The sequence below is a fragment of the Micromesistius poutassou genome, assembly GCF_964030765.1.
Source record: "Micromesistius poutassou genome assembly, chromosome: 9".
Classification (NCBI taxonomy): domain Eukaryota; kingdom Metazoa; phylum Chordata; class Actinopteri; order Gadiformes; family Gadidae; genus Micromesistius; species Micromesistius poutassou.
In genome coordinates, this window is record NC_140279.1 from 5,616,602 (window position 1) to 5,633,266 (window position 16,665).

Sequence of the window (16,665 nt, forward strand, 5' to 3'; positions counted from 1 at the left end):
CAAAAAAAAGAAAAAAATGTCACAGTTATCTCAAGACGAAAACGGGTAAAACACCATATCTATTGCACAGTGGAGGTATTAGAACGTAATACAGCATGAACGTGGTACCTGTCTGTGAGGGCGGTCGACACTGAGCGTTACATGGCTGGATGGAGCAGGAGGACCTGCTGAGGTACTAGCTATAGCAACGACTAGAGCACAGAAATATACGACACAGAGCAGACACGGTGGGGGGGGGGGGGGGAACATTCACCCCTTTCTAATCCGCTGTGGATCTACGGCACCCAGCGAGTCGAGTCAAGTGACTGGATGCCAGCAGCAATCGACAGTAGCAGGGTAGTCTCGTTTATTCCCCATGAAAATACCTTTTTATACCAAGGCCCGAGTGCAAAAGCTGGGATATATTGATTGCATGTTATTGGTACAAAGAGGCATTCATGTTATGTCAGGCGTTTATAGGAAATACCATATGCTCTCACGTGGTTCTTCTGTTTTACATACTGGACAGGGATCAAATCAGTCCATCGAGATAACTCATTACAAATGAGATGTTCCTCTGTGAGCTTTAAGAGTTATCTGTGCATGAGATTGCAGTCTGTGATACAAAAAAAAAGCGCCCAGGTTCTCGTTGGGAGATCCATTGAGGGCCCGTGGGCCAAATCCAACGGTATCACCTTATCCGCCTCCTATAAAAGACACATCTGTTCTACATGATATATTTCTGCTTCTATCTGAACATTTCACAATGTTTTTGCTCTCCGAACGCAGCCAAGACATCTGGCAGTGATTAGAACACCACAAACGGCCTGGGCCTAATTTTAAAGGGCCACTTTGACATTTTAAAACGCTTGTCGAGTTATTTTCCTTCACAGGGCTCCTGTCACATTGTGGTGAAAAAGTGGCACTTTAGTTCATCTAAAATGTACATTGTCAGTAACGTTAACATTACTTATTGAGAATAATGGGCTGTATAAGCAGAAAGGGAGCTTTTCAAGCTTGAGACTAGCCGTCCCAGTTGGTTGTGAAGACTGAAGTCTAAGGAGACTAATGCATTCTCGCCTATGAACAGTACACATGATAGAAATCCTTCTCTTAAGCTATGGCAGGCTAACGTGAATGTCAGGAAAGAACATCTCAGAGAAACAGGCTATGTAACAGGCCGCTCACACAAGAATACGGGTTGCCATGGCTACAGCAAAATAATACAAATGATATGCATTAATAACAACAATAATACACAAACCTTCCACAATAAACAATCGGCCAAGGAGATCATACATTTGAACAAATAGGAGTGGATAAAAACAAGAATTAAACTTTTTTCCTATCCAAGCAGACAAATGCGTCTTAGGGGGAAATTAAATGTCATAACTGCTGCCAGACATTTCTGATAATCTTGTCCAGGCCAATGTCAATTGTGACTTGAATTGAGGTACACAGTCAGAACAAAACCAGTGTGACCCCACTTAAACCATTTGAGAGACAAATAACTCCATCTGAAAGTCGTACATCTTTGCAAGTATTCTTAATTGAAACATGACTGAAAGACATAACAGGTATTGTTACAACCTGTCCAGCAAAACACTGATGGGAGCTTATCATTGGTCATGAAAACAAAATACAAACTATAATACAAAGCATAACGCATGTATCAAACACAACACAGCATGAGGGGAAACAACAGGGCTCCAGCAGTTAGCGGATTCTCCCACTTTCTGTCCCATACATGAGTTGAAACTAACTACGCCAAGCGGGTTAGCAAATTCAAGTAAAAAAACATTAAAACATACATACCAAACCAAGCGTACCGAGAGAGCCCATGTTATTCTATGTAATGTCTTAATATGTTTGTAAATAACAAAGAGTATTCTCACATTGACCAGTTGTACCAGTGAGAACTCAAAATGACCTGACGTTTCCCACTTGTCTTCAGCCCTCCGCAGCGTGAGCCTGTTGTTCATCTACAGTCTGGTTTCACACCAACAAAAAAAAACGACTCAACAATATACATTCTCTTTTGATGTCATCTTAACAACAAACAAAATACATCCAAAAATAATACAACTGAGCACACATTGAAATAAAACAAAACAAGTAAAATTAGAGCTCTTTAAAAGTGTAACGGTAGGTAAAATATAGGAAATGTATTCCCTTATCTGGCCTTTCAGGGATGAGCGGGGGTGGTTTTCACAGTAGTATGTTTAGAGTACCAATGTATGAGCGAGATGGGAGCTGAACGCCATCTGATAACCTATGTACGCTGGACACAGTGCAGAGAAGCGGTCTGTGCGGTGAACCCATACGCTATACTGTATATGCACCTACGTTGGCTACTCTCAGGTGGAACCGCGTGACCACATTGGGTTTTTATGATGCATTCTATTTTACTGTGTAATAAGTCTATGGGAGAGTAGCCCATTTGCATTGTTTCCAATGTTATTTTGCAACCTCTATAGCTCAAAGTTAGCATGTTAGAGAAGCACATTGGCCACTTTCCTAAGGTATGTGATGTAAAACTTCTAATGTTCTAGGGAGATCTGATATCTGTTAAAACGATTACTTTCACATCAGCAAGGAGCGTTTAGCAGAGAAGATCAGCGTCACTCGGCAAGCAAATAATCCAAATCAATTGTTAAAAAAGCGTTGTGATAACCAAAATATCAAGGCTTACCAAAGTAAAACTCCTGCATGCTTAATTGTTGCCCAGAGTTACAGCTGCATACATCACGTTGATACTGTAGAAACACACATTGCCTGTTTAACATTTGGGCAATACTGAATTTCAGGGACATGGTCCATCCAGTGTAATGAAATAACCATATAAATCCAATGTGTTTTGGTGGGGAAATAATCCTATCTGGAGGAATACCTTGGCATTTTAATACTTGAGCCACTAGATGCTGAGAAGAGAGCAATAAAAGGCTAGTCCTGGAAAAGTAGCTTCATAGCTGACACAGAGTGGGAAGAAATATATAAAAACGTTAAAAAAAAAACACAAAAAATTGAGATGACTTAGGAAATATTAGGAAACAGTTTATCTACCAGAGAGACCTGAAAAAATGAACACTGACTTTAAAAGTGTCAAGGTATTCCTCACTTAAAAAAGGCATTGGCGATCCAGTGACACTAGACGTACGTACAGTCACGTTAAGCATATGGGCCACCTCTTCCAGCCACTATAGTGCATATAACCCAGTGCATCGCCTCATACAAGTCCAAACAACAACAACAATAGCGATAACAATAACCCTCTCTTCCACGACTAGGCCCACCCTCCCATACTGCAGCCTCGTCTCATCTGCTCACATTCACCAGACATGTCAACTGATTGTGGGCTCAAAACCCTGTGCTTCTGACCCGACCACATGGGAGATGGAAGGGGTGTGTCTACTTTGGATCACAGTGCGAAGACCCATCCAGAAGTTTGCTTCATTTTTTTCATGTGTTCTTTTTTCCAGTCGAGTGTGAGGGGCAACGGGAGGGGGAGGGGGAGGGGTGTTGCACGTTCAGCAGTAGTACCTCTTGTGGGCAATGTTGTATTTTGTCGTTTTATTTTCTAATGAAGGAAAACGTTAGAATGCGTTTGAGATGCGGGTATATGTATGCGAGTCTCAACAGTCTCGAGGGTTAGTCCTGTACTGTTATATGTCAATGCGTGTGTGTGTGTGCGGGTGTGTGTGTGTGTGTGTGTGTGTGCGTGTGTTCAGGTCATGCCATCTCTGCCTTGCTCAGGGCGATGGCCAGCTCCAGGTCCTCCTGCTCCTGCAGCCGCAACCTCTTCAGCCGCTCTCGCTCGGCCCGCTCGCTCTCCCGCTTGGCCCACTCCATCTGCTGGGCCTCGTTCCCAAACTACACACACACACACACACACACACACACACAAGCAGACAGACACAAAGACATAGAGACAGGAGGAGGGAAAACACATAGAAGTCACAAAGGGGGAGGGTTGTGGAGGACAAAGAGGGTGGGTAGGGGGGCGAAGGGAGAAAGGGAGATAAAATACTCAGTAGTATGTAACAGACAGACATCTCTGGCCCTATTTTCTGACTACTAAGGAGTGTTATCTCAAATAAGTAGAGGGGTTGAAGCAAACACTAGTTTAACACTAGCTAGCCAAGAGTTCTTGAAATTATTCTTGGGCGGCAGCCTGGTCAAAAATGGCTCACAGCAGTCATGTTTTATCAGTCTTCAACTAATGGCTGGGATATAGCTATAGTTCACACTTGGCATTAAAGTGCATCTTGGGTGATCCAATCTTCACCGGACTACTAAAAATACAGGTGCCAAGGTTTCCAACACACATTAAGATCCAATCATCAAAACCCAATTTTTGGAAATGACCCAGAGAGTAGTTTCACCCACAATCATGTCCATGCCTTTGTTGTCATGGAAACATACCACTGCACTCATTCAACAATAGATGTGTGTTTTGTATATTCAGTACGCTGGTTTTCCTCCATTTCTAGAATGTAAGAAAAGTAATCAGCAACATCTGGAGGTTAGCGTGCTAGCTTTATGCATGAAAATGTACAAACTGTGTACATTTTTCTCAATGTTAAATAAAGCTGCTGCTATGGCAACAATACAGAACACTTATCTGCATGTGGAGCTTGAAAGAGATAGGTGCTCTAAATCGGTCACAAAAGAGTTCCCAATTATTTAGTTTGAACTCAAACAATACAAAAAAACTGATATATCCTACCTTGGGTTTTTCGGGTCCTGTCAGAAAAAACGGATAGAAAAATAATGATTATGAAGTCAGTGTGTAGGCGTATTTTTAAACCTCTATAAAATCTTCTTGAATCATTGTTTATGAAAGGTTCCCTCCGTGTCATGTTGCCAGATTCCTAAAACACAGAGCTGCCTGCGACATGTCTCAATTAACGTGGCGTGTGCCCTGGCTCTTCCTACCATTGAAACTGTTATTTTCTGCTAATGATTGTTAGCAGATAGCAGTTGTTTTTATTTGAAATGTAGCACTCGTGGGCCCTATCACACGTGTGATAAAGCACATGATGAGTCCTTTATCACAAGGCAGGTGAATTAGTAGTCAATGCTCTTCTAACACACACACACACACACACACACACACACACACACACCAAAAACCACAAAAAGGGCTAACACCCTTTTCCTGCACCAGCAGGCACATGTGCAACGCAGGCTGCACTAGGCCGATGCACAGCCCCTACATCCACTTCCCACACTGGTGATTGTTTTGAGCTTTGAGCTTTTTTCTCACACACTGAAGACGTTAAGCTGGATAAGACAATATTCATACTTTTTATACTCCCCTTAAGAAAAAGTGTCTATCTACTCTCATACGGAGGCTGGGGAGTTGTAAACATTAATGCAGTGCAGTCAATAAACATGCCAACAGCAAAAATGAAGGTGAGATTTACTTGTTGCTGAAAACGGGGCGAAGGGGTCTTTGCCGCTGAAAGGGTCTCCCGGGGTCTTTTTGCTCTGGAAGGGGTCAGCGGCCTCCACTCCAAAGGGCTGGAAGGGGTCCGGGGGAGGTTTGCAGGGGTCACTGGTCATGCTGACAGGGGTGGTCTTACCTGGAGGGGAGCAGGTCAAATGGGGCGACAGAAGCAGAGAGTACATTTGTGGTTCAATTATTTCCTGCAGGTATTTTTTTTCCTTAATTATAAAAAAAAAAAAACTACAGGAGCAAATCCTACATACAAACCAATGCCCATTGTGTCGATTTAAATAAAGTACAGAATGCTGTCTTGTTGGAGACTGGAAACAACACAAACATTGCATATACAAATCATGTAGTACAGAAGAGGCACGTCATGTTTGAAGGCAGGGATGCTAGACTAATATAAATGGAAAGAGGGTGCAAAGACAAAGTGCAAAAGGTTAGGCCCCTAGTTAGTTATCACTTAGTTATCACGCAGCAATTGTTTTCGCTAGTAATTTCAGTTCCTAAATATTAACACATTCTGATGAGATACATCTTATTTTACTCATCAACTTCCTCGCTGCCCTGTTGTCTGTCGCAATATGACAAATATGTTGGAAGAACCTTTTGAAAGCAACTCAAAGCTGAAAGTCTGCATGTGGCATTTAATCATTCAGAGAATGTTGTTATTCTGACACGCAAACATAACTGCACAAATCACAAGTAAGACACGAGAGAAACAGAGATACAGTAAATAGCCAAACCAAAAGTGTTAGTGTGTCAGGAGACATTTTGGAAGGCTGCTGAGCTCCGTGGGTTAGGGTTTTCAACCCACAACACCCAACACTTAGTGTGGTTGACCCATTTACCAGACACAAACCAATATCCTTTACAAATTCATCGTCTCACCGTGTACTTCAGTACAACACTTCGACCCTGCAGTGGAACTTAAAAAATTATTTCATTATAAAAAATCGGAACGCGGTTCAGTCTATTGTATATAAAAGTACACTCTGGCTTTCATGGTTTGAGAAAGGGCTGGAGGCGGCAGAACATCGTGGGAACGCTGCACACGCCTGATGCTGGTGTGTAGCTGTTAACCACACAGTTCGGGCAAACTGCTGTCACACATCGATATGTTTTGATAGCGATCCTGTGCTGCATCTCATCTGACCCCGCTGTGTGTCCCGGGCAGAGAGTGAGAGAAGTGGGGGTGGTTTCACATGAGATACTGAGAAACCTTCTCTGCCGGGCAATGCGTTTCTGCTCGACAGAAAACGACCCTTTGTAATATCACATGCATGCCAGCACCTCCTCATCCACCATACCAGCACCTCCTCAACTAACACATCTGCTCCTCCTCATCCACCATACCAGCACCTCCTCAACTAACACATCTGCTCCTCCTCATCCACCATACCAGCACCTCCTCAACTAACACATCTGCTCCTCCTCATCCACCATACCAGCACCTCCTCAACTAACACATCTGCACCTCCTCATCCACCATACCAACACCTCCTCAACTAACACATCTGCACCTCCTCATCCACCATACCAGCACCTCCTCAACTAACACATCTGCTCCTCCTCATCCACCATACCAGCACCTCCTCAACTAACACATCTGCTCCTCCTCATCCACCATACCAGCACCTCCTCAACTAACTGCTCCTCCACCATATCAGCACCACCTCATCCAACATATCGGCACCTCCTCAACCACCATATCAGCACCTCCTCATCTTACATACCAGCACCTCCTCAACTAACATATCTGCACCTCCTCGTCCACCATACCAGCACCTCCTCAACTAACACATCTGCTCCTCCTCATCCACCATACCAGCACCTCCTCATCCAACATACCACCTCCTACTGTGTGTGTGTGTGTGTGTGTGTGTGTGTGTGTGTGTGTGTGTGTGTGTGTGTGTGTGTGTGTGTGTGTGTGTGTGTGTGTGTGTGTGTGTGTGACACGATGGAGCAGAATGTAGTGATAGAAATATGGGCTGAAAGAATAGGCAGCTTGCAGGGCAATTCTCACTCAATCACGCTTGTTGACATACTCACTGACACATACAGAAAAGAGGAAGCATGCTAGGGTGTGGTCTGGTGCTGCCAGCACCAGCAGAGCAAACCACAAATAGTATGCTCTTACACATCACTTTTACAGAGGCAGGAGCACACATGCACACACACATGCACTGACTTTGCTTCAAGTCCAGATAGACAGAGTTCAGAGTGAGTAATGCTATTATTAAGCCACGGCAAATTTGGCAGTTGTTCTTCAAGTTACTGGAAGATACAGTACCGTTCAAAAGTTTGGGGTCACCCAGACAAACTCATGTTTTCCATGAAAACTCACACTTTGACTCAATAGTTTTCAGCTGTGCTAACATAATTGCACAAGGGTTTACTAATCATGAATTAGCCTTTTAACACGATTAACTAAACATGAGCTATGTACCGTTAGAACACAGGAGTGATGGTTGCTGGAAATGGGCCTCTGTACACCTATGTAGATATTCCATAAAAAAATCATTTGGTTCAGGCTATAATAGTCACTTACCACATCAAAAATAGACTAGACTGTATTTCAGATTAATTTAATGTAATTTTCATTGAAAAATAAGTACATTTCTAAGTAATTTCTAATTTCTCTTCTGGTGTATATTTTAGAATCTTTGTGGTTTTAATAAAATTATCCAACCAGGGTTAGACAAAATCATCTCCTACCAATCCCACTATTTTTAAAGTCCCTCCAAAAAAAAAATGTTTAAGATCCATTATGCCAGCCTTATACCGATTCTAAAAACTCTTCTTCTTCTTCTGGAGACGTGACGAGATGCATCAGTTAGAAGGCCATGCCTGTGGCAAAAATATCTATATAAATATATATATAATATATCCAAAGCCTTATTGCATTTGTACACTTTCACACTAAAGGTATTACTATGGAGAGCTATGCACTAGGAGAGAGAGAGAGAGAGAGAGAGAGAGAGAGAGAGAGAGAGAGAGAGAGAGAGAGAGAGAGAGAGAGAGAGAGAGAGAGAGAGAGAGAGAGATGTATCTATCTATCTATATATATAAATAGATATACACATATACATCCACTTAGTATTGGTGACCCAAATCTATGGTGGAGGGGTAGGACCCTGCAGCCGCTGCCAGTCACAGCTTCATTCAGCCAAACGTCTCACACTCGTGATGAGTCGAAGGGACATTGATAAAGGTTAAGTCTAGTGCATGACATTGCCATCTGAAACTTTATCTAGCTTCTGCCCACAATGACACCGTTTCCTGTTCAAAGAGATACTGGTTTCCCACACTCATCATGTAAACTATCCTCTGCTTTGTTTTCAACTTTGCACAGCACAGTGTGTGTGTGTGTGTGTGTGTGTGTGTGTGTGTGTGTGTGTGTGTGTGTGTGTGTGTGTGTGTGTGTGTGTGTGTGTGTGTGTGTGTGTGCCTGCGTGCGTGCGGTACGTGATCAGTTTTTAAATATGGCCACCCTGTCTGAGATGGAAGTCAGAATATGTCTCAATCCACATGCAACTTATTATTCAATTTACTATTTATTTATTTATTTATACTCAGTGTTTCAGTGTACAAAGATTACTGATGTTACAGGAACCGTAATTTCATCATTTGAATATGTATGTGTTACTCTGTTGTGCTACTCTCTGAATGGTTACATGTTTGTTCCTGATGAAATATATCAGGTCATATGTCTCATAATGTAAACTAAGCACAGTCAGGGGTTTGAAGTGTCGTTGGTAAAGTACAAAGGTTTTTCATATAGTTGTATACATTATGTAAATAATTAGTGTACTAATATAACATGTTAGACACGGTTTTTATTCCTTTTTTTTTCAAATCTTGGAATCTTTGTAAAAGCATGCTATGTGAACAAAGAACATTATAACCTAATTCAATAACACACAAGTTTAAGCAAGCACTCCGATTGGTCAATTCCCATTCTCGAGCGTGTTTAAATGCCTAGTGAAAGAACGGACAAAAAGATTGTGCCTAATTACAGAAAGTAACTAGCCAAAACTACTTTCATGAGCCTAGTTTCCATAACAACGTTCAACTGACCAAGAGTCGGCTATCGTTACTATAGGAACTATTTTCTGATGGAGATGAACTCGGGCAGAAAGCTTGAATTTGAGGGCAAATTAACCCACAATATGAAAATATTTTCCAATATTGTTGATAATGAAGATGGTTTGTGTTATTGAATCGCAATCTTACACTTCTTAAAACCTGCTAGATACTGCTGGTCACTACCATAACAACCTAGAAAGGAACATGAGAATAAGAGATTTCCTTCATCTTTAAGGTACTTACTACTTATATTGTTATTTTCCCTCATGTCAAGTCAAATCATACATGAACAGCTTTGTGTATTTGGTCAAATCTAAAAATCTAATACTATCTATTGCTTACTTAAGACACATAAATGATTAGTTGGTTAGTGAATAAAAAAAGAGGTACAGAGAAGAGACGTTTGTATTTTGTTGCAATACTATTTTGTTACAATCCTAGCCCAGCTAGCTTGTGTATTAAACTAATGCGTTTTAAATTGGTGGTCTGGAGTGGTCAAGACTGCTGTCTACTCCAGGATATGATTGGTAGAGAGAAGGAGGGCATGTCTCTGACCCGACTGGGCAAAGCAGGGACCAGTACTGTGGCCACACACCCCTGCACTGTACCCTTTATGTTCTTAGCACCTTTCTTCCTCTAATTCGTTGGCTTTACTTAAGAAGCTTTTCATTTTAACATGTGTCTCTGTGCTTCGTAAAAGCATTTAATAATAATAGGAAAAATACACAATTCATTCATAACACACACATACAAACAGACACACACACAAACACTGCATATGTTGGGTGAGCTGATAGTTTCTATTTGGGAGCTCTGATGTTCCCTTACACTACGCTCTTTGGTAAAGAGTCACTGGTTATGAGAGGCCTGAGGTCTGTCTGTCTGTCGGTCTGTATGTTAGTGTGCCTTAGTGAGTCAGTAGGCCACTTTTTAAATGAGACAGTATGAGTATTGGAGGAAAGTCCAAACTGAATTATTCAAGTTTGGAGGAGGGGGGGGTGGGGGAGGGGGCACATTCACCACTACTAACTAGTCACTAGCACGACATCCACTTTACACAGGTTTCACCAAGAATGCTATGCTAGGTTGGCACACAGGCCTACTTACTGAATGCTGCTCTGCCTCTGCTAAGAGAAGACGCTACAGAGTGAGAACAGAGTAGGAGAGTGTTAGTCTAACACCATCAAGGGAAGTAGCTTTTAGAAGTGGAGTGTTCCCCAAGTAAAAAATAAACACAATAAAAGTTAACAAGGAATGTGACAAACAAAAAGTGACAAACAGAAGTATCTGCCAGTGCGTTTTGGGGGTAATTGGCAATACGAGTAGCAGGTAAGAAGCAACACCAAGCTTTGGTGCAGAACGCAAATTGAATGTAACTTCTGCTAACTTTTTTTTTTTAATGATTCAAAACAACAAAATCCATCTCATCAAACCATGAAACAAACGTGAAAGAAGCAATAGTGCAGGCTTAAAACGTGAAGTGTTCATGGCTCCATCTTGAAAGTTATAAATGAGGAGGGATGATTGTTTATTGGTGGAAAGAGAGGAGTCACTGGTTAGACCTGAAGCCTGAGGGCAGCTCAATAATCCCCCATCAGTGATAAGCCCTCTCACAGCCCAACAGCCAGACACTGTTCACTGCACTTAAAAAACGAGTACACCCTTGCCTTGCCGTTATCTTGTATGTAAACCAACTTGGCGACAACAAACATTTATTAATCCAACCTAAGAATCCAACCTAATGTTTTCATCCAAATATGCAATAAAGGATCACTTTTAGGAAGTGATGCATCTGTTTAAAACAGATGGCTTTTTACTGTCTGCTTAATTGTGGTAATGTGTGCCAGTTGCTGATTTGCTTTGATTGACAATGTCGCAAACAAATATTTTCTTCCAGTACATGCATTACAGAAAACATCAAAAATAATCCCGCTCGCTTTCCCACTCCCACGCACACACACACACACACAAATGAACACACACACTCACCACTGGGGGGTTTCGGCCTCGGAGGAACACTCTTTTTCGGTGGTAGAGCTGGTGTGTCATTCTTCCTGGTGAACGGATCATCTACAAACCCTGACTGGAAATGGCACAGTTAGACACATCTCTGAAGGGCGGGCATGAAATACACCCACAAAGTAGGGGCGCCTAGACTATTAGTCAATCCAGTATCTCTAGACTTCCCTTCAGTTTTCCCCCCCTTGTGTCAAGTACCTTCTGGTAGTCGGGCAGCCAGCTGGCCCTGCCTTCGAACGGGTCCCTGGTCTTTGACATGTGGCTGAAATCTGCAAAGCCCCCCGCGCTGCTGGTGCTGCTGCCAGCGCCTCCACTGCTAAAGGAACCACTGCCGAATGGGTCCAACGTACCAAACAGGTCTGAAACCCAACACAAGGGCAGCTTAGGCACACATCACTGTCTCTGTTAATGACCTATACAGAAGAAGAATTGATGCACTATACTTGATACATTGCATTGGTTTCTGATTCATTTTCTTTACCACCGAAAAGAAAATCTGTGCACAAATCAACCTTGTTTTGCATTGGTTTGACACATTGTTATTCATCGCCTCCATCAAACACTCTGCGAATCGGAACCAAAACCAAAAACATGTAAGATCCTTCTTGGCTAGTCCCGATGAATTAGTCACAGCCAATATCCCCCCCCCCCCCCCCCCCGAAAAATAATAAATATGCAAGTGTAAATTAAATTGGTATTTTATAAATAAATGTAAACGTGGCGTCTGGCTGTGGCCAATGTGAAACACCTGTTGCAGTGAACTTCAACAGTGGATGTTGACACTGAGCGTGTGGCCTTTACCCGACGCCTTCCCCGTCTACCAGCCACGGGTCTAATAGGCAAACAGACAAGCTAACCTGAGCTTGTGGAAACAGTGGTCCCAGCGTGGGGCTCATATGATAGAGTTCACGTACGCACACGCACACGCACACGCACACACACCTTTTGGCCCCTCATGTGACCCTCCACGTGTGTGAGTCTCATATGATAGAGTTCCAACCATTATTCTTACATGATACGACACATACACACACAGACACACAGTTTGGCCCTCTGTGTGACCCTTCATGTGTGTGATTTCATGTTAGAGTTCCAACTAGCCTTCCTATCTTTCATAAGCGAGTGTGTGTGTGTGTGTGTGTGTGTGTGTGTGTGTGTGTGTGTGTGTGTGTGTGTGTGTGTGTGTGTGTGTGTGTTTATTTGTATATAGAGCAACTTCATATCCTAAAGCAAACAAAACACGACGTGTTTTTTTTTTTTGCCCCTAAAAGTGTGAGACAACCAACTGTTTGAGTGGGCGAGCTGCTGTGTTGATTTTAATAAGGGGGTTCAATTGCGTGATCCTTATGGAAAAGGCCCGTTTTTTGTTGTGTCTGTGATTGTTAAGCCGCGACGGGGAGCTGAGGTGAGACCGCTGGCTCTGCTAATAACATGACGTCAAGGTGGGAGGCCGCCTCATTTTAAAACAACATTTAATAAAAAAACATAACAAATAAAGTTAGAGACCGAGACAGAGAGATAGAGTGCAAGAAAGGGGGAGCGAGAGAGAGAGTGCAAGCACGAGAGGGAGAGAGAGAGTGCGAGAGAAAGCACAAGACAGAGAGAGAGAAAGGTTAAACATAATATAATTTGTGTTTGGAAAGTCCTAGCCAAACAAAAATTACATTGTGATGTGCACACAAAATGCAAGTTCAATTAGGAATTTTCTCTGATGGTGCAATTGAAAATCTTGGTATACTGCCATGTCTAAGAGGGGTCATCAAGCATCAAGTATAACAGCATGAAGTACATCCAGTCTTAAAGATAAACTGGATTTACAATTTGAAGTCTTAGTAGATACTCAGACTATAGATTGCTCAGCAACATGAAATCTGTGCTATCCTCGGAAGAAGGCCTCAAAATGTGGTTCATTGTCTGCCAATGAAAAATGTTATAAAGTAGCAGGAAAGAAAACAATATGTTACCTGGTCCTTTGGGTTTGGGGCTAGTTGATATGAATGGGTCACTGCTTGTAAAGTGACTGCTGGTCTGCTAAGGGAAGCACATAATAAAGCAAATTAATATACCTTGTTAATCGCTGTGTTATACTCCCACCCCTAATGTGTTCAAGCCCGGATTAAAAACAAATGCCCCATGCTTTAATGCAAGCTTAGACTCAACTGTGCAAACATGTACGTATACATTTATTTGATCATTTATTTAGTCATATTATAAACATGTTAGTCTTGGTACCTTGGATGGGAGTGTGGTGCTTTTACTGAAGGGGTCTGCATTGGAGAAGGGGTCTGCCTTCGCAGTCTTCTTGAAGAAGTCTTCGGACGAGGCCTTGAACGGGTCCGCCTCCTTGAATGGATCTCCTCCGAACGGGTCTGAGGGGAGTGGACACACATTAGCTGAAGTTCACATAGAACACACTCCTGAATAACAGCAACAAGGCTGCATTGGCATTATCATGTGGGATTTAAGACTGCACTGGCTCAACTCTACGGCCCCAAGTATTCAAGGTCAGGCAATTATTTTGGAACCGTTTAATTTATTATTTTTTTACGAAACTGAAATAAAATTCAGAAAGCACTTGAGTGAACCATCTGGTCATGAATTTCACTATCAGTTGGCACTTTCAGCTGCACGGTCCGCTGCACAAAAGCAACCAAACAACAACCAACACCAGGGTTACCTTGAGCCTCGACAGAACAATGTGATGTTATGTGGATAATGATGTATAATTCAATTCCATTGTATTTGTATAGCCCTTAATCACAGTTACAGTCTCAAAAGGGCTTAACAGGCCTGTATGTATGCCAGGCATGTATGACATGACATAGAACATAAGATATAAAGAGTTAGCATAGGGTCATGAACCTAAGTCAGTGCAGCATTGAACGGGCCTGCTCCATAACTCTCTTCTAACAGTGCTGTAGCCTGGCCGACGTAGCTGGGAAGCTACAATGATCCAATGAGTCCAACGCCCTGGAGTGGACTTCTTTAATTACACACACTGCAGTTTATTAACAATCTTTCACGATCTGCTCGCACTGCTGTGAGCAAGAGAAGTGAAACTGCCCAATATCACTGTAGAGGGAAGTGCAAGAACACCCATGCTTCACACACTCTGCCACTGTTTCACGGTTCACACACACACGCGCACGGGACCACACGCACAGACACATAGAATAACCTGGCAAGAGGCTGCACAGCTGCCCCTCAGTACACCGCATACAGACATGCCGCAACATATATAAATACTGTTGGTGCAGCTTTATAGCGCCGAATATAACTCCGCAGGACCACGGTTGTCCGTGTGAACAGTGGCAGTATTGTTCCGAGGTAGGCCACACCGATTCACTGTCGCCACTTCTGTGGTTGCAACAAGAGTGACACTTGCTGGAACCAAGGGAAGGATCGGTCCGTGAGGCCTCCTGGGAAGCACGACAAAAGACACAAGGCTCTCGTACCTGCGCTGGCCGCTGCCACTGGCTGCTTGGCGAAGGGATCATTCTGGAAGGGGTCGCCTGCAGGGCCAAGAGGAGGTGGAAGGGGTCACACACACATGGTCACACACTGTGCAAGGCAATCACAAGATACAGAGAGGCATAGAATACATACATCCCCAGTCAAAAGGATCCTTTTGTAAGCCTCACCATTTCAGTCATTTTTGTTACTGTATTAAAGTTATACAGTATTCAAATAACCAATATCAACACTGATATAGTCTCCTTTGAAGGTATCCATGTATCGCATGGAAAGGGGCCAGAGGGCAGCACACCTTTAAAGGGGTCTGTTTTGAAGGGGTCTTCTGTGGTGAAGGGGTCGGTGTGGACCTCCGGCGGCAGGCTATTGAACACTGACTGCTTCATCTTAAATGGGTCCTCCTGGAGAAGAGAGGGCCAATGAAAGACAGGAAGAGAATGAGGGAGGAGAGCATGTATGAATGGGCTGGATAAAGACTGGTCCCATTTGGTTGACGTCGGTACGTTTGCACATGGAAAGTTGCATGCAAGCAAACTGCACGCAAACTTGGGAGGTAAAATAACCTACGGGTACATGCATGACTGCATGCTCACATGTGCATGGGTGGTGCTATATTCCATCGAGCTAAAAAAAAACTGGGATACTTGGATGGGAGAGTGAACATTTTACAAGAATGTCTAAGATGGATCATTAACAAAAGAAATGGCATTGAAACACCCACACAAACACACGCATACTCACACACACAGACACACAGGAATGTGTCTGTGCAGAAAGCTTTCCATACCAAAAAGGCCAGAGAAAAAAATGGAAATTATAAGAGAATGAAAATAGTTTTCCCTTATTCTTTCACAGCGCAACTCTAGCTCAGCGACGCAGAAAAGGGGGCTGTGTGTGTGTGTGTGTGTGTGTGTGTGTGTGTGTGTGTGTGTGTGTGTGTGTGTGTGTGTGTGTGTGTGTGTGTGTGTGTGTGTGTGTGTGTGTGCGCGCACGTGCGCATGTGTCTGTCTGTGCGTGTGTGTGCGTGTGCAAGCAATGTGTATATTTATCTGGGATCAGCAGTGTGTTGCGGGTCAGCGATTCCCATTGAAACCGAGAGCTGCTAATGAGCCACAACAGGTTAGAGCATTTAGCCCTGGCCTGCTGCCACGGCCGCGCAGACATGTGAAGTGTGGAGCACCCCTCCCCCTGACACCCCCCCCCCCCCCCCCCCCCACACACACACACACACAATGGAATAGACTCCAGAAACAAAGTGTCTTCATCTCTAACCCTTCCCCTCGCCCCCCTAAGGAAGCAGAATAGAGAATTGCAACCCAGCATGCAAATAAACACAGGTGTGCAGGTATTTTTTTGTATTAAAAGCCCTTTTGTACAGTCCAATCTATGTCCAATCAACCTCAGCTATGTGAGGTATTAAAAGACTAATAGACTAAAAGACTAAAGACTAAAATAATAGGGGTTGCATAGCTTCACGGCTAAACTGAGCTTAATAGTAGGCACAATCAAATCCCTTTAAAGACTCAAGTCTCAGTTTTTTATGACTACTGGGATTGTACCCTAGACATCCTTCTACCTTAAGCTTTCCCTCTAAACCCAAATGCTCCTTGTGATGAAAGACAGCAGATCACGTAAACATTATTCAGCGGATAGTT

General features: G+C 43.1%; 1 protein-coding gene across 1 annotated transcript in view; it reads right to left on the reverse strand.

The window, feature by feature from the left end:
* Positions 1–3,482: 3,482 nt before the first annotated feature.
* The window catches only part of eps15l1a (epidermal growth factor receptor pathway substrate 15-like 1a), a gene marked incomplete at its 5' end in the record, with an annotated part of 31,617 nt that continues 18,434 nt past the window's right edge, over positions 3,483–16,665 (reverse strand). Inside the window, 9 exons of the mRNA XM_084473540.1 lie at positions 3,483–3,849; positions 4,706–4,722; positions 5,406–5,564; positions 11,510–11,603; positions 11,738–11,898; positions 13,504–13,570; positions 13,772–13,908; positions 14,995–15,051; positions 15,306–15,411. Of these exons, the coding sequence (XP_084329666.1) occupies positions 3,709–3,849; positions 4,706–4,722; positions 5,406–5,564; positions 11,510–11,603; positions 11,738–11,898; positions 13,504–13,570; positions 13,772–13,908; positions 14,995–15,051; positions 15,306–15,411 (939 nt within the window). The 3' untranslated portion in view covers positions 3,483–3,708. The remainder of the gene's footprint in view (positions 3,850–4,705; positions 4,723–5,405; positions 5,565–11,509; positions 11,604–11,737; positions 11,899–13,503; positions 13,571–13,771; positions 13,909–14,994; positions 15,052–15,305; positions 15,412–16,665) is intronic.